This window comes from Amia ocellicauda, chromosome 23, assembly GCF_036373705.1.
Source record: "Amia ocellicauda isolate fAmiCal2 chromosome 23, fAmiCal2.hap1, whole genome shotgun sequence".
In the NCBI taxonomy this organism is placed as follows: Eukaryota; Metazoa; Chordata; class Actinopteri; order Amiiformes; family Amiidae; genus Amia; species Amia ocellicauda.
This window is the reverse complement of record NC_089872.1, coordinates 19594116-19612805: the sequence shown is the minus strand read 5'-3', so window position 1 is coordinate 19612805 and position 18690 is coordinate 19594116. Positions and strand designations below refer to the sequence as shown.

The following is an 18690-nucleotide window of genomic DNA, read 5'->3' as shown; positions in this document are numbered from 1 at the left end:
ACACACACAGCACACAATAACATACAACACACACAGCACACAATAACATACAACACACACAGCACACAATAACATACAACACACACAGCACACAATAACATACAACACACACAGCACACAATAACATACAACACACACAGCACACAATAACATACAACACACACAGCACACAATAACATACAACACACACAGCACACAACATACAACACACACAACATACAACACACACACACAGCACACAACATACAACACACAACATACAACACACACAACAACATAAACACACACAGCACACAACATACAACACACACACAACAACATACAACACACACACAACAACATACAACACACACACAGCATGCAAACACACACACAACAACAGCACACAACAACACACAGCACACAACATACAGCACACAACATACAACACACAGCACACAACAACAACACACAGCACACAACATACAACACACACAGCACACAACAACAGCACACAACATACAACACACACACAACAACACACACAACAACAACACACAACATACAACAACAGCACACAACAACACACACAGCACACAACATACAACACACACAACACACACACAACAACAATAGCACACAACCCACACAGCACAACACACACAGCACACAACATACAACACAGCACAGAACACACAACACAACATACAACACACACAACACACACACAACAACCACAGCACACACACAACAGCACAGAGCACACAACATACAACACACACAGCACACAACATACAACACACAGCACACACACAACAACAACAGCACACAACACACACAGCACAACGCACACAGCACACACACAACAACAACAGCACACAACATACAACACACACAGCACACACAACAACAACAGCACAGAACACACAGCACAACACACAACAACATACAACACACACAGCACAGCACACAACAACAGAACACAACGCACAGCACACACGGCACACAACACACAGCACAACACACACAGCACACAACATACAACACACAGCACACACAACACACACAACATACAGCACACAACAGCACAGAACACACAACAACACACAGCACAACAACACAAACATACAACACAGCACACAACAACAACACACACAACACCAATAGCACACACAGCAAACAACAACAACACACAACACTGGTGACATGTTTGCGGGGGGGTGTTTCTCCACCGGGGCACAGGCACCAAGCGCAACTGCAAAGTTCACAAACACCAGCGAGAGGGGGCGGGGTGATGCAGTAGCTTCCACTGTGCAGTGTAGGTGTAACACAGTACGGCCACAACAATCAGACACTACTCTACTGTGCAGTGTAGGTGTAACACAGTACGGCCACAACAATCAGACACTACTCTACTGTGCAGTGTAGGTGTAACACAGTACGGCCACAACAATCAGACACTACTCTACTGTGCAGTGTAGGTGTAACACAGTACGGCCACAACAATCAGACACTACTCTACTGTGCAGTGTAGGTGTAACACAGTACGGCCACAACAATCAGACACTACTCTACTGTGCAGTGTAGGTGTAACACAGTACGGCCACAACAATCAGACACTACTCTACTGTGCAGTGTAGGTGTAACACAGTACGGCCACAACAATCAGACACTACTCTACTGTGCAGTGTAGGTGTAACACAGTACGGCCACAACAATCAGACACTACTCTACTGTGCAGTGTAGGTGTAACACAGTACGGCCACAACAATCAGACACTACTCTACTGTGCAGTGTAGGTGTAACACAGTACGGCCACAACAATCAGACACTACTCTACTGTGCAGTGTAGGTGTAACACAGTACGGCCACAACAATCAGACACTACTCTACTGTGCAGTGTAGGTGTAACACAGTACGGCCACAACAATCAGACACTACTCTACTGTGCAGTGTAGGTGTAACACAGTACGGCCACAACAATCAGACACTACTCTACTGTGCAGTGTAGGTGTAACACAGTACGGCCACAACAATCAGACACTACTCTACTGTGCAGTGTAGGTGTAACACAGTACGGCCACAACAATCAGACACTACTCTACTGTGCAGTGTAGGTGTAACACAGTACGGCCACAACAATCAGACACTATCAGTGTGTGTATATATGATATAATGTGTCACAGAGTCTATACATGCAACTACAAACTTATCATGAGGAATAAGTCCTCTCTCACTGCAATCATTCAAGGCATTACAACAGTGCATTTCTGATCCCTTTGAACACACTTTGAGTTACAGAAATTGTTGACACAGATCATCCTATAGAGATGGGAAAATCTCAAGCATAAAGGGACACACGTCCGAGTGCACGGTGCAGAATGGACTCTTGTGTTCTGGGAGCGGTCACTCAGGTGTGGAGGAAAGTTCATGAAATCGTAAGGCAAAAGTGTCAATCAATGAACACCATTGGCAATTTCGTGGGGCCCGTATTTATGTTGCAATTACAGTAGCAAATCAGAAAAGAACATGTGACGTTTATTTCAAAATCCATTTTCACTCTTAATAGCTTGAATAGAAACTGCAGTCTGGGATCCCAAACTGAGGTCGGCCCCATCCATTTTCCACATCTAGTTACCCACCATTGCTATAGTTAATTGTCTACTTCATACATGGGTGTCCTTACAGTTGAGGAAAAATAAATAATGGTAGTTCATTAAAGCCTTGACGGGGAGTTTATTTATATGTGCATGTAGTTAAATCACTTCTCTGACTCAGGGCTTAGGATCTTCACATGATGTGTGCGACCGGGATCCACTGCCGGGTTCACACAGCGCTGAAGTGGCCCGTCTGGGTCGCCTGTGTGGGAAACAGCTTTCAGAAACAGTCCCCGTCCCCTTGGAATACATTGAAAACATCCAAGAGACAACTGACACAGACTGCTTCACAACAAATAACTCAATATAGTGAATAGTTTTCTGTGTTCGATGGAGAATTGATACCCACAGCTTGCCCCCAAAATGAATGACACTTTAACGTAACATGTTTTTATTTACAGTTGTGCAATAATCAGTTTAACAATAAAGCTATATGTGGTGTAATTGACACTGTACATAGAGAAATTCTGTTTCCTTCGCATTTCACTTCGCATCATCACCAGCTGAGTACTGAACAAGAACAGCCTGGTGTGAACGATAGAGAGCACGTTTCTACAGAGAGAGAAGCTCTATTGAAGGAAACCTGCAAAGAAAAACAATTGTGTTACTGCTTAAATGTAAGCGTCTGTTAGGTCATTATGTGCTGTGAAAGAATACGGGTAAATAAATTGGTACAAAAACACCTATTTCTTTGTATGGCATTTACAAGCTACACAACTCCTACAGCAATGAGAATTATTATTTATCTCATTATCATACTTATTGCTTTCCACCTCCACACTCCACAATAGCTCTTTGCACTTCATTTAATAATAATGACAACCAGGCCGAGATGGCCATTGTAAGGAAATTATTTCAAGGATCTTTACACAAGCATTTTGACTTGACACAGGAAATGTATCTGGAGTCCAATATGCATGCACACTACCTTTAATAGTTCATACATTCATTAATTATACCGAATCTACCGCTGGGAGAACGTCCTGAAAATCTGCAGGTTTCCCATTTTTAGAATATAGATTCCTGCTGCTTATGTCATGCTCTGAATCCACTACAAGCAAGTGGATTAACATTGTAAGAAATAGGAAAAGGAAAATATGAATGTATTATTACTTCTGCATTAACTACTCCTTTTTATGAAACCACAACCAGCTATATGCCTTTAAATAGTAGTGTTGAAGTATCAAAACTATTTAAATATGTGCATTTTTTAGTGGTTACAGTATTCAGCGCAGATTACTTTCATCTTCTGTGTAAGCGTGTGGTTTCTGCCTGTCTCTTTGACACCCCTGTAAGCAAACAAGGCAGGCAGAGAGTGCTTTCGATTGCCATGTTTCCAGCACCAACTCACAACAAACATCCTGCAGTACTGGTGTCTGTTGACTGATCTTTACGATAAAGGTTGTTTAACTATTGTCTCGCTCCTGTGTGACTATTAACTGCCGAACCACCCCAGAGCACACCCAGACACTGTGCACACAGCATTCCTGAGGTGTTGGGTTTCAGTGCGGCTATACGACACTTTCAAACGTTCAAAGGTTGCGTTTCTCTTTCCAATCAAGCCATCTAGGTAGAAACAGGATCGATCTGAAATGCAGAGATGTCTCTGGTGTTGGTGCAAAGTTGCCCCTAGCTAAAAAATTAAATACAGAAGTACTTTGATCCAGGCGGAGAGGGATTTATTCTGCAGCTATAATTTGGTTAAGTAAGGTGGGTGACTCTTATAATGGTCTTGACTGGAGGGGCCACTTTACAGGAGTGGAACCAGTGTCTTAAATGCCAGGGGTGTCCGCTGTTACTATTCACTGTTCTGTGCTTGACTTTGACCTTTTAATGTGCAGGCAGGAAAGAAAAGAAAAGAAACAATATTTTAATGTACTTTTTCCAATATATATGAAAAATGGTTATTTCAAAATGATTGCATTCAACACAATTTATTAGGGTTAAGAATAAATAATTTATTTAATTTGACTGCTGGCAACTGCAAACACGTGTGACACCAGCTGACTCTTCTGTCTGTTTCAGATGAGTGGTCTTCCATTATTAAAGGACATTAAAAAGTAATCAATTACTGTAATTAGATTTGCTTTATTACCTCACAAATGTCTGCCGATTGCTAATTCTCCAAACTGCCTTTTCATTCTGACTCATGTAGCAATCAGGCAGAGAGGGTTATCACTGGGAGAAAATAATAACCAACAATTAGAGTTAGAGACACAGAACAACACAAAGCCATCAACCTGTGATTTATGTGATAAAGAACTATACAGTAACTGCCATATCATGTAATGCATTATCAGTGTTATTTTGATACTTTGTTAGTAAATGTATATTTCATTGTACAACAATCATACCTCTTCAGTATAGTTTTGGTTTTGGTGTTACATGGTAGTAAAAGATATTCTACAATTATGATGTATTTAGAAAATATATATACTGTATTTAATGCCAGTTATATGAAGAAGTACAATGCTGGTGTACTGTAAGGATTTAACACCCATTTAATGAGTATTGGTCAAACGTCTATTAACACCACTTACTGTGAAGACAGTCGTGTACTGCGTCTTTAAGAACATTACCTGTGCCCTTTGACCTGATCATGGCCGACCAATGAAACAACAGCATGTTCGATAAACGGCTGTACATTAGACCAATCAGAGTAGCGCTTGTTCAGACGTGTCTTAGAGGGTCGCAGATCACTTCCTGTAAACACAGCGCAAGAGACAGAATGGAGGCAGTCGTGGTGTCGGGCGGCGGCGGCGGCAGAGACGATACGGACACGACCGCCAGAGCTAAAGTCCCGGAGAGGCTGCTGAGGAGGGACCAGGCCCGGCAGGACGACGTGGAGAAGCGCAAGGAGGTCAAGGAGAGCCAGACGGTCACGGAGGAGAAGAGCGACTTCTTCACCAGCGCGTTCAACAAGGAGAAGGCGGCCATTGAGGAGCTGCTGTCGAGCTGCGGGGAGGCGGAGCGGGGCCGGGTGGCGGGCCTGCTGGAGGAGATCAGCGCCCGGATCCAGCAGCTGCAGAAGTTCCTCACCGACAGCGTGGTGTTCCTGGTGCAGTACGAGGTGCGGCAAGCGCAGGCGGCCCTGCAGAGGCTGCAGGCCGCGCTGGACGACAGGAGGGACGAGCTGCTGCCCAAGAAGAAGTTTGCCTTCCGCTCTCGCACCGCCGCGCCGGGCAAGAGCAAGCAGCCCGCGGTTGCTAAAGAGGAGGAGGCTCCAGAGACGGAGGTCGTGGATGGGGTGCCGCCCGCCGAGCAGTGCGGCTTCTCCAACGCGGAGCATCAGGTGCTGATCAAGAGCGGCGACGAGATCCGCCAGACGGACGTCCTGCTGACGCACCTGTCCCACTGCAAGGTGCGGCTGCTCGGCGCCCCCAGCACGCTGCACATCAAGCACGTCCGCGACTCGGAGATCCTGTGCGGGCCGGTGTCCAGCTCCGTGTTCATGGACCACTGCTCCGGCTGCACCGTGGCCGTGCCCTGCCAGCAGCTGCGCACGCACAACACCACCGACACCCGGGTGTACCTGCACGTCACCAGCCGGGGCATCATCGAGGACTGCAGCGGGGTGCGGGTGGCGCCCTTCAGCTGGAGCTACCCGGGCATCGAGGCGGACTTCGAGGTCTCCGGGTTGGACCGAGAGAAAAACAACTGGACGCAAGTGGACGATTTTAACTGGCTGGCCTTCGACACGCCCTCGCCCAACTGGAGCATCCTTCCCGAAAACGAGAGGAAGTCCGACTGGGACTGATTTGATTTTGTTTCAAAATAGAAGAGGAGGAAAACTGCACGGTGCGGATCTGTGCGTCATCAGGGGGTCCTGGCACCCAGAGCCCAGTCTGCAAACTGGAGCTGTCAATCATCGGGGTTATTAGTAAATGTTCACGCATGGACAGCTCTGTAACTTGCACTGGCAGCAGCTGGTTTAGTGTCCCCTCTTGTCTTCTAAAACGAATCCCATAATAAGCATCACACACTCTTCATTGCAGTAAACACAATCTAGTTTTTAAAGTAAAGCTGTGTAACATTCCCACTCCCACCCCTTTCTCACCCATGTTTGCGATTTCAACGCACTACACGTCTGTCCTGTGACATTTCTCAGTAGGGGATACATACATAACGCATGGCACATGTAAGGTGTCTGAACTCCAGGGAAGTGCAAAGCATGTCATGAACTAGCAGGGTAAAAACAGTGAAGAATGCATAATGATTTCAAGCAAACAATAAAATGTAAGGATTGTGTTGCACTTTATCAAAAAGCTGACTGACACTGGTGTCTCTAATTATTGTACAAAACACACCAAACTCATTGTTCATTTCATTGTAATTGGAGATGTGAAGCATGGAGGACATTTATAGGGGAGCTTCTGAATGCACAGATCCCCTGGGGAAAGATCCAGGGGAAAAAGTAAACACATACAGTACTTTTTTCCTGGAGAACCTTAACATTTCACATATTTGAAGCAAGATGATGACATTTGCAGAAAATAGAGACCAGGCATTTAAAACATCGCACAGTGGAGATGGTAGAAAGTAAACTTCTTTAAGAAAAGCAAATGCATAAAGTCTAATCCTCCCCCACTTCAGCAAAACCTTCAGTTAAAACCTGTCATGCCTGTGGGAAAATGTATTGTGCAAAATAACAGTTGTCCTGTTCAAATAGTCAATTTTGTTGAGAATGTAATGTAAGTCCTGATTGCTTGTAGATCTAAAGGTGTAATTTATTAAACATGAGTCTTAAAACAAAACATGTTCACTCTGTCATTCTTGTGTCTTTATTAGTTTGCAATTACATATTCATTCTGATTTTAGTATTGCAATAAAAAAAATCTGAATGTATTAACTTCCTCTAATGAAGACAACATTGTATATTGATCAGATGTTTACGTGCTTTAACAGATTATTTTTGTTTTTAATTCCATCTTGAAAATATGTTATTAATTGGATTATAGGAGCACACTTATACAATAGTATTCAATTATGAATGCCCTTCATCATGAGTAACTGGACGATATTATAGCTCATATTATTAGCATATTATCATTAAGAACTAATACAAAAAAAGTTATATCCAATTAAACTGCCAAGGGAAGTTGGAGGCTTGTGTCTGTGGTTGTAAGTGGAATCTCCCTCCCTGGGAAGAATAAAGCTGCTTAAATGTTTCAGAAATATCGCTGGAGTAAAAATAAACCGTGCCATCCTACTTTTTCTGGAACCCACTCATCCTGTACCAGGCAGACAGGCAGTACCCGAGGGTGGGGAGCCTGTGCCGCCTCGTTGTGGAGGTCCGACGCAGTTCCCAGTGCTTAAGCAGACGGAGGAGTTTCCCTCGACAGCACTGCAAATCATTTTAAGTTTTAAACGAAAAGTCTTCAGCTGGCACTATTGCATTTGTAAACATGTACCATCTTGTAACATAATAATAAGCGCTGCACACTGTCTATCTGGCATACGTGTGATCAATGGGATTAGAAAGTCCTACTCCTGGGGGTCCAGCATCTTCCAGCAAGTAACAAGTGCCCTGCGTTTATCTATTGGCAGCGTAAGTAGGTCATTGAGAGTATGTTGTAAACAGGCACACTGTTTGGCGTGCCACTGTCCCAAAGGGTCCCTGCTGACTTTCAATCCCACTATATCGGTCTTGGTGAATAAGGGACGTGACTCTACATACCTTCCGTCACATTATATTTGCACCAAACATGTATTTGGAAGATGTGGTCTTAAGTCCCACTTGGGGAGCTGCCTGTTTTACCGATGGCATTGGCAAGCTGACCACGTGAGGGCCCAAACCAATTAAATGGTAAGACTGGGGATTATTTTGCTTGGCTCATCTGCTGCCAGGGATTTCTGCAAATGGGATAAGGCTGATTAGCGGTATTAGAATGACGTACTGTAACTTCAGGTTTAATCATTTGTATCCTAGGCAATCGTCCTCCTTTTGCTGGAAAGGACCACCAGAAATAGTTGTAGAGCCCGTTTGCTAGTTCTTTTATGTTAATTCATGTACAAAAACATATTTTGTTGTTGCCGAGACCTCATCGCTCTGTGCTCCAGGCTTTACTAATATTTGGGTGGTCAGAATGGATATGAAGATGAGGGATCTCAACAGAGTTTTGCCTTCCGCAGTTCCTTCTTGGAATGGATTACAAAGTTCTTTCTAGAGCGTCAGTCTGTCACTGTTGCCCGAGGTATCCAGTGTTTGCGTGAGCGTTGCAGATACCACGAGAATTACAAACGGACGGACCCAACTCTTGGCTAGAATTTATTTGGGAAGGATAATACACTGAGAAGGGAAAACATTTCCACCACTTTCTGGATAATAAAAAAAACAAACCAAAGCAGGCAGAATGGCGATCATGAAAGTGAAGTTCGATCTGAAGAAGCGAGTGAAGTTGGCTCAGGGACTATGGCTGATGAACTGGTTCTCTGTGATGACCGGAGTGCTGGTCTTCAGCATGGGACTGTTCTTCAAAGTCGAGCTCCGCAAGAGGAGTGAGATGATGGACAATGCAGAGAGCCACTTTGTCCCCAACTCCCTCATTATCGTGGGCATCTTGGCTTGTGCCCTGAACGCCTTCGGTGGGAAGATCTGCTACGACTCTCTAGACCCGGCCAAGTTCAGCAAGTGGAAGGCGTTCCTCAAGCCCTACCTGGGGGTCTGCCTCTTCTTCAACGCGCTCCTCTTCATCACGGCTCTGATGTGCTTCACCATGCGCCTGGCCCTGGAGAACACCCTGGCCCAGGGGCTGAAGAACGGCATGAAGTTCTACAAAGACACCGACACGCCCGGCCGCTGCTACATGAAGAAGACCCTGGATATGATGCAGATTGAGTTCCGCTGTTGTGGCAATAACAACTATAAGGACTGGTTCGAAATCCAGTGGATCAGCAACCGCTACTTGGATTTCAGCTCCAAGGAGGTCAAGGAGTGAGTGCATTTTTAATCGGTGTGGGAATGGCGTTGTTGGAAACCTGTGTAAATCTATGTGAGGTTCTCTGGTTGACAGTAATGTGTGATCTTGGAAAGAAATGCAGTCAATAGGCAAGCACAGCAAAGTGATGTGATACAGTAGTGATGTTTTAACGTTACATTGATGGCAGGAAAAACTGTACCATGAGCTGCAGTTGTGTTTCCTTTCAGTTTGTTTGTGTAGCTGCACGTACGTGAAATGGCTGTGGGGTAGATAACTTTCCAGCACAGTTATTTAGATGTTTGAAAACTATGCAACAAGCGTCATGAGAGTTTTAAATTGCGTTCCAAGTGGTTGTAAGCAGCAACGTGGAGTTTATAACATTCTTCTATTCAGTGAAACCACTAAATGTGTATATTTGGATTAATCTTGAGTTTTTGGATAGTGTAGCGCTGACACCTGCAATGGTATGACTGTAGTTCTCAATGGACTCTAGTCCGACACTGGGGGGCGCGTGGAGGAGGGTGAGCAGTGCAAGTGGTGTCAGAGTCAGGAGCCAGGCTGTGATTAGAGGATAAACCCCAAGGATTTCATTTGCACCTCCTCCTCGGCTCACTGTCCTTCTCAATAACCATCAACTCTCCCTGCCGCTTGCCTGTCCCATAAACACAGGGGAATAGGAAAGGACATATCAGTGTTAAGTGACAGTACAATTACAGCCTTCGATTGTTCTATTTTGCTCAGTTTGTTGAGGTGAGCAAATACCTTCCTTTTAATTAAATAAGCTTTGTACTTTCAACTCAATACTCTTTTACGTTTGAAAATTAACCAGTCAATTGGCTGTAGACTTTCAGACATTTACAACGGAAGGAGGTCAGCAATGTACAATATGCACTGTCACCTGTGTGGACGGTCACCTGTGAGACAATGTCCTGTCTTTTACAGTGAAATTGAATAGGAGCCAACAGCTCCAGTAGTAAGAGAATTGGATCACAGGTCAAGATCTCTGTGGCCTTTAGCCTGTCATCCTTGTTTACTTTGGACCAAGATGAAGCTGCTATTTCCACAGGCGAGCTTTAAGGCTGCCTCTCTCACTGACAAATCCCTCCTTTCTATAGTGGGAAATATCTAATAGGGCAAAAATTTGTGTACAACTGTAATTGCTCTGTAATTGTCCTGATAATTGTGCTGCTTGCATTTGGTAGTGAGAATCCATCTTGTGTACATTGAATTGGGATTGATTGCTTTGCATCTTCATACTTGTGGAATATATCCCATTTAATGCACAGAAAGATAATATTAAATCCCTCCAGAATATCACTTATAATAATTCCCATTCATGTATTTTTTTGCCAAATATGGAAACATGGATATATAGCACAGTAAGCCATAAACAACCAGTTTACCTCATTTAAAGATATTTATATTGATTACAATCGGTTACATAATGGGAAACGGTTCTAGCTCCTTCGGCCGGTTTAGAGGATGCAGAGAACTGGTATACAGTGCATAATTAGACAGCTTTGTTATTAGGGTTAAGGGTGTGGTGCATTGTGGGAAAACATATCCTCCGTGCTAATTGCAGCAATTCACGAATCACAGAGCACAGTATTTATTGCCCCGTCAGCAGAATGTGACTGAGTTCAATCTTGAGGAGAAGACACGGACAAATACTCAACATCAAGTCAAGTCTCCTCATCGTTTGCTGCCTACAGTTCTTGCTCATGTTCAGGTGGTGCAACTGAAGGGATAATGTAATGGTATATATAACAATCAATTTGACGTCAAGCTACAGATGTAAAGATAGATATCTATATAATATTTTATTATATATTTTATTATTATATCTGTTGATGAAAATAAAGAAGTAACAACCCATCACTTATCTAGGGTAAAGAGAGCTGCTCTGTATAAAAACATGTTTTGTTGGTTTCCTCTGAACGTCCGTCTCTCTCTCTCTGTGTTTCTCTCAGCCGTGTTCAGAGCAACGTGGATGGGAAGTACCTCATGGACGGCGTCCCGTTCAGCTGCTGTAACCCCAGTTCCCCGCGGCCCTGCATCCAGTTCCAGGTGACCAACAACTCCGCACACTACAGCTACGACCACCACACCGAGGAGCTCAACATCTGGACACGTGGCTGCAGGGAGTCGCTGCTTAGCTACTATGGGGGCATGATGAACTCCATAGGCGCCCTGGTGCTGCTGGTCTTCCTCCTTGAGGTGAGAAACGCCGACTTGCATCTAAATAATAGAAGTGATTCTGGTCAGCAGTTGGTCCCTGCCTGGCTTTTGGATCGGAGGGCCTTACTATTGTAGGTTTATGTGCATGTTTACGTCCTCAGTGGCTTGGAAGCAGTGGTTAATTAGTTAAGTCAGTCATTGATTCAGGTGGCTCAGGTGGGTTGAAAACCAGAAGAGCTTCAGGGCCTTAGACTTGCAATGGGTAACGAAAGTGTGGCAGGTGAAGCTTGCCTTCCTGGGCCTCAGTCAGCAAGAGAAAGTATCCCACACAGCTGCTGTGTCTCACGTTCATTGCAGTTGTGTGTCAAAGCCAAATGTCCATGAGAAACAGTACTGTATCGTGTGAGCCAGAGACAAGTACACAGGGTGGATGAAGTGGGAGGGAATAAAAAATGCAGGACAACATGGACTGTGTGCGTTTCTTTGTCCAGAAGTTGAACAGATTATTGATCTGATGGATCTGTTGTAGGAAAACATGCTTTTCCAATGGGGATTATTTCTGCACAGGAAAATGTGGGATATATATCCAGCCAAGACTGAGATCCTGTGATCTGTCAACCGGTTAAGATTGAAAGCACTCTGAGCTCAGCCTGACTCATTGTAATTTCCATCTGCGTCACAAAATACTACACACAGCTGAATTTTGACCACAGCAAGCACCACTGGTTAGTTAACAGCTAGCAAATGGGGAGTTCCAGTGCGGATTTAGGCTTCCAGAGAGGACGTGCATCTGTATCGCAGCCGCTTCACTCCTTCAGAAAGATGAGAGAGAATGAAGTGGGGAATGGTCCAGAGTCCCTTCACGTTATATTACATTATATTATTTGTCATCTAGCAGACGCTCTTATCCAGGGCGACTTACATTTGTACCCATTTATACAGCTGGGCATTTTACTGGAGCAATCTAAGTGAAGTACCTTGCTTAAGGGTAAAACAGCACTGCCCCACCCAGGATTTGAACCCAGTTACCAAAGCACCAGGACAGGTGAGTCCGAGACGGTTGTGGTCTAAATAGCGCTAATATATTTTTTCCAATGCCAAGGTCATGGCATAGGAATGACAGATTTCTGACACATGAGGCCTATATCCCATTTGCCAATTTTTGTGTGATCAGTACAGGCATCGCCAGGGGGGTAGTGATCTCCTTCACCTGACAACACGTAGGCTGCATCTAGTTCTACCTGTAATGCTTCAATGGGACACAAAAGATGGTGCGTTTAAAGCGACACATTTCTGCTAACCAGATTTGGGGCAAGTGGATTTCTTGCTCTTCCTCTTGTCTGTGCAAATAAATGCCACTTCATCATCAGGAGCGCCAAGAGGACATGTCTTTGAGTTCGCTTGGTCTGTGAGTGCCGTCACGAGTCCACAAAGACACTGCCTCCCACTGGCATCTTCAGCGGGACGTTGCTGGGAAGAAAACGGTCGGCACTGCCAATAGGCCACACTGGAGCCAACACTGATCCAGAACACACCCCTTCCTTCGCATGGTGGAGCTGAACATGTCCTCCCAACGCCTCGTTCCCAAGCATCTCGGGATTACAGTGCCCCCGCTGGGAGATGGATGTGCAGGCCTGCCCCGCTCAGATCAGCGACGCTATAGCCCTGCTGCCTGCCAGAGCCGCTGAGCACCAGAGATCACCCTAATCCCGCCTGCCTTCGTCAATCCCTCAAGATTACGCCGCCCTGTTTACGACACCGCCTGATGTAGCCCTCTTGATTGTGCCTTCGGAGCACGCGAGCCCCCCAACACAGACCGGCGCTCTGCTCCGGCGACCCAGCACTTGCTCACAACACACGGGCCGTCCTTCCACTCGTCCACCTCTTCACTCAACGCAGCACAGCGAACTCATGAGGCAGTGTTGAGCAGCTGCAGCTATTCGAGGGGCTACTGGGGCTTGTGGTTTTAATTCCAGCTGAGGTGACCCGAATTGGTCAACCGAACTAAGTATTCACTTGATCCAACTGAACCCCTTTTTCCCAGGTCTGCAGTGAGTAACAATATAGGGAAACCTGTTGTATGGCCCTCAAGGACTGGATGTGGAGAACCTTGGTGTAAATTGTCATACAAGTCTTCAGGGATGCTTCCAGTCAGTAACTGTAAATAACATGATCATAGTTATATTATTGGTCTACATCTGAGCACAGTGCCTGAAAACTTGACCCTGAGTGCCATGAGCCTGTAGGTTTATGTGTAGAGTTGTGCTCGAAGGCTTGTCCTGGGCTGGGGGACGCTGGCAGCAGGTTGTGAGGGGGTGTGCTCTCCTCACCAGCTCCTATCTTGGCATGGGCCACGACGGGAGCTTTTCCATAAAACTTGAGTGGCTTTGCAGTTTACTCAAATCCCATTAATGACACAAATCCCATTAATGTAGACATTGTGTTGACATATAATGACAATCCCCAGCGAAGTCCCACACAGTTGTTGCCACGATAGATCTTCAAACGATGGGAAGAACAAATTCATACTTCAAATTCTTCCGACTCTCTCGAAATCTGTCAGCCCACAATACAAAAATGTACAGGTTTGTCCTCACGCTGAAGCCTGCGCTGCGAATTATATTTAGAGACAAAGTATCGCAGTGTAAGTTTTCAAAACATGCATCTATTTTAGCTTAATCTCCTCTGATTATGTAAGAAACGCTACATGCAGGTTCAAAACATCGGGTCCCGAAATAGTTTCTGCGGTGTTATGCAAGTCACATGTCGCCGTGCTGAGATAACAGTCGAAAACAATTAATCTTGTCAGCGGATTTGAAGTTGGGTGAGAATTTGGAAGGAAAAGCAATTAGGCTGCCTTGCACAAAACTGTAACCAACGCCTCATTTTAAGACGGGTTTACGTGCGCACGTACAGGGTGATGACACCGTCCGTGGCTATTTTTATAGTGGACACTGCTTTTATCCTGCAGTGACGTGGTGCCGTGCCCTGACTGGGACCAAGCCTTCATTTTGTAAACTTGTCAATAAAAGCCGGATCTCCACAATGTTTCTCAGTTCTCTCTCGGCACTGACTCATCGGTAGGTAGACAGATTTCTGACTAGGAAGATGTTGTTAGGAGCAGGGTTTTCCTCCCAGGCTAATGAAGGAAAGAGGTTAGGGTTAACAAGACAAGAATAAAATAGCGGTGCAACCAATCAAATGCTAATTAGTTTTAGTTTCAGTTTTTTAATTAATGAGATTCTGGTCTACAAATCTTAGACAGTCAGTACAACACCTGTTTCCAGTCAGAAACTACATTCATTTGGCATTCTGTATTAGTCCATATCTTTAAAACTGCCATCGTTTTGAGAACTGAACTGGATTGATTATAAACAACGACAGGAACACCGGTGGAGTATTTACAGCCTGGTATCACTAGTAGTGCTCTTACTATGTTACGTTTCTTGAAATGTGTATATTTTTGGACAACTGATACGTAAAATCGTCTATTAATCAAGACTTTATTTTTGGCGGGTCAAAATCAACAAATTATTGTAATGCATGCAACTTCCAGGCGGCAAAAGTCAGTAATTGTACAATGAATGTCAAAAGTTTAATTCTGGGTGTGAATAGGCAGACTGTGTGCTAGGATAGAGTTGAAGGGGTACAGGCAAGACATCGACTAGAAAAGACGAGAGCAACCAAACACAATGCTGGTTGTCCATCTGCCAGAAGAATGTGTGTGAAATACCTCACAGCTGTCAGTTTCTTTGGAGTCCAAATGCTCGTGGTTATCCGTAAGTGACCCGGTTCTGACCAGTCTAAGGTCCTGTTCTAACGTCCGCAGAGTTGTTTCTGACAGTGTCTTGCTACCTTTTTTAAGAGGGACCGTGTGATCTGCCTTTCATTTAAACTCGAGGCAGATCTTGAAAGTAATCGATGCATCTCCTGTTATAGATACTACATGTCTATGTCCATAACCTGTTCTCTCTCCTTTACCTCTATATTCCCAGGGTATTATTTGGTGGCTGAGACAGACACGTCCATAGATTCAGGAAAACAGTTTTCATTCCCAGTATTTAATGCATATCTTGGAAGCCCAGAGAGGGAAATCCAAATTAATTTCAGAAGAAAGAAATAGAAGAAAAGGGAACCTAATCTTTGCTATTGCAGGGCAGGTGTCTCAGTGGTCATCTGTGCACTGCCAGTCGTGTGAGTAGGCCGGCCGTCAGTAACGTACCGCACTCCTCCGGCCCACAGGTGGCAGTGATGGTCGGGCTGCGCTACCTGCACACCGCCCTGGAGAGCCTCTCGAACCCTGAGGACCCGGAGAGCGAGAGCGAGGGCTGGCTGCTGGAGAAGACCGTGAAGGAGACGTTCGCCGCCTTCCTGCAGACCCTCAAGTCGCTGGGCAAGGGGAACCAGGTGGAGGGAGGGGAAGGGGAGGAGGCACAGACGGTGGCCACGGTGAGCTGAGCGAACCCCGGCTCCAGGGACTGAGACCCCCCCCACCTGGGAGTGCGGAGACAGAGAGAGAAACTAAACACACCCTCCCCAACACTACCACACACCCAACATGTACGAGAATAATTAAACAAGCACACAGAAGTGAACCAAATATGGAACGTGAAAATAAGAAGCAAAAAAACATATTGGTATATATTTTTATTTATGTGTAAATGTATGTATAAAAAGGGTTTTGTTAATCTGATCTCCCTACATGACCCTTCTGAATTGTGTAGAAAAACACCCTTTGCCCCCGTCCCCCACCCATCCCACGTTCACGCTTCAGGTCTCGCTTTGCAGAAGTCATATCTTGCTCTCAGACAGATGGAAGAGAGTAGGAGGCCACTCCACACTTTATTTTTGTGTTTTTACCCCCACTTTCTTAACATGTGTATATTATTATTTTGGGGGGTTTGTTTTTGATGTCGTTGACTTTATTTTTACCATTTAACTAGCAAAACGTTTGAGAAACAGCAATGAAAGGATATTTAACCCGATACGTGCCACTCCTCACAAATAGCTCTGTATCAGACCTTTGCCCTTGGCACCTAAACACAACGTTAAAGCAACAGCTCTCGGCCGGCCGGTCCGTCTGCTCGGTGGTGTGTCCTCGAGGGTACTAATCTGAAATCCCACCGGCGGCTTCTCAGGGACCCGATGGAGGAAAGCACAGTTCACTGTTGGGGTACTTTGGTCGTCTCCATCAACGCACCAGGGGAAGACAGGCAGACTAATGCATTGATTCAGAGCATGCGTCTCTGACTGCTCTTAGTAGGAGACTTGTGCAAATCGTTCAACTAAAGGACTAAAATGCACCACACAACACAGACACGCGTTAACCAGGAATGCAATCATTTACTAACACTAGAAAAGCCCCTGGTCTCATCCGTGGTGGCGATTTAGTTCAGGTCTGGTCTGCGGGGTCCGAACCAGACAGTCCCCATCTGGTTGTTTTAGACGATACATTTGAGTGCAGTCTTGGAAACGGGCTGCAGATTGTCAATTTTTAGAGTTGTTGTGGGGAGAAGGCGAGATGTTGTTAGAATGAAAGATAGAGAAAGTGTGAACGAGAGAAAGCGATACCTATTGTGGCAGCTCAAATCAGGCAGCTGTCGAACCCTAGTCCTGGATGCCTCACACAGGACGGGACCTGGAAGGACACGCCAAACGAAAAAGACACCCCACCACACACCATGCACTATCGGGTTAAAAATCTGCATTCACTATTATTATTTTTCTAATAAACTATACAGGATTTCTACATCTTTTGAAAGGGTAGCATCAGTATCTCAGTATGGTTGGACGGGTGCCAGTGTTTCTCAAGAAGCAGCTGGGAGACGAGGATCAGCTGCTCCTCCCTGTCCTTTCTACCCTCCTCAGTCAGGCGGTATTAATATTGCCCCTTTTGTGAATACATAGATGTTAAGGACCACATTTGCATGTAAAAAACAATGTATTTGATGAATCTAAAATGTATTATATTGTACTTTTATTTTCTTCCACTGTAAAGAAACTCTTCCTGTACTCTGTCTTGCTGTTAGCCGCTTCCTCTCTGTATGAGAACTTGTATACAGAGCGCTGAGCGTCCGTCTCTGTGCTCTCGGCCGAATAAAGAGATTTCCCGTTAGGTAGCTACTGTTGCAAGTAGACATGATATTAAAAGCATCTTGCATAAAACAAGATACTTCTTTGTAAAATGAAAATGTGTAATCCATGTAAAACACAGTCGCACACTTCGTGCCGGCCGGGTCTGGGGGATTGTCGGTACGTCTCCTGTGGTCGTGTGGTGGTTGCGTGTGGGGATGTTGTGCCGAGAGGGCGCTGGGTACAGAGAGGCAGAGGTGTGTTGTGCTGATAACTATAATCACAAAGTACCTGTGTGCCCCAGAAAGACCCAGATGGTTCCCACTCCTGCCGTTGCGTGTGCGTGACGGGGGCGTGTGTCCGTGTCACGCAGGGCTTGCGTTGCCCCTGTTCCCACAGCGGGCTGAAGGAGTGATGGTCCTGACCGGCAATGAGACCAGACTCGTTCTCAATCAGATACATCACTTCCTTTTTTTAAAGATGTTTTTAAATACAGAAAAATCTGGTTTTTGATTGTTCAGACTATATATTTGAATAACATCTGTAACAGTTTTAGTATTACTACTACTAAATGGCAATGTCTTTATTAATGTTAAGATGAACAATGTGCACAAAAAAAAAAAAATCTTAAAGAGCTTCTCTTTTGTGTATCTGGAGTAGTTTATATTTTAATAAAACAGAAGATTGGTCTCTCTAAACAAAGCTGGAGTTTATATTTTTAAGTGATTTACTGGTCTACTAAAGTGCTGGTATTCATATTCGGTCAAAAAACATTTATTTTTCCTCAAAAGCTGCACATGTAATATAGTAGTTTATTTCACTGAATGCATTTTAAATTGACTCCTGTGTTTCCTAATACACACACCATATTTACTTTAGGGAAA

The 18690-nt window shown here is 44.8% G+C and overlaps 2 protein-coding genes across 2 annotated transcripts; both read left to right on the top strand.

Annotated features, from left to right (window-relative positions):
• The first annotated feature begins 4193 nt into the window (after positions 1 to 4193).
• tbcc (tubulin folding cofactor C) lies at positions 4194 to 7390 on the top strand. The gene has a single exon (XM_066696853.1). The coding sequence runs from the start codon at positions 5260 to 5262 to the stop codon at positions 6391 to 6393; it is 1134 nt and encodes a 377-aa protein (XP_066552950.1). The 5' UTR covers positions 4194 to 5259; the 3' UTR covers positions 6394 to 7390.
• A 1169-nt stretch (positions 7391 to 8559) lies between these two features.
• LOC136719221 (peripherin-2-like) lies at positions 8560 to 18631 on the top strand. Its single transcript, XM_066697067.1, has 3 exons — positions 8560 to 9570; positions 11527 to 11773; positions 15977 to 18631. Exons 1-3 carry the CDS (start codon positions 8990 to 8992, stop codon positions 16190 to 16192), a joined length of 1044 nt encoding a protein of 347 aa, XP_066553164.1. The 5' UTR covers positions 8560 to 8989; the 3' UTR covers positions 16193 to 18631.
• Positions 18632 to 18690: the final 59 nt, after the last annotated feature.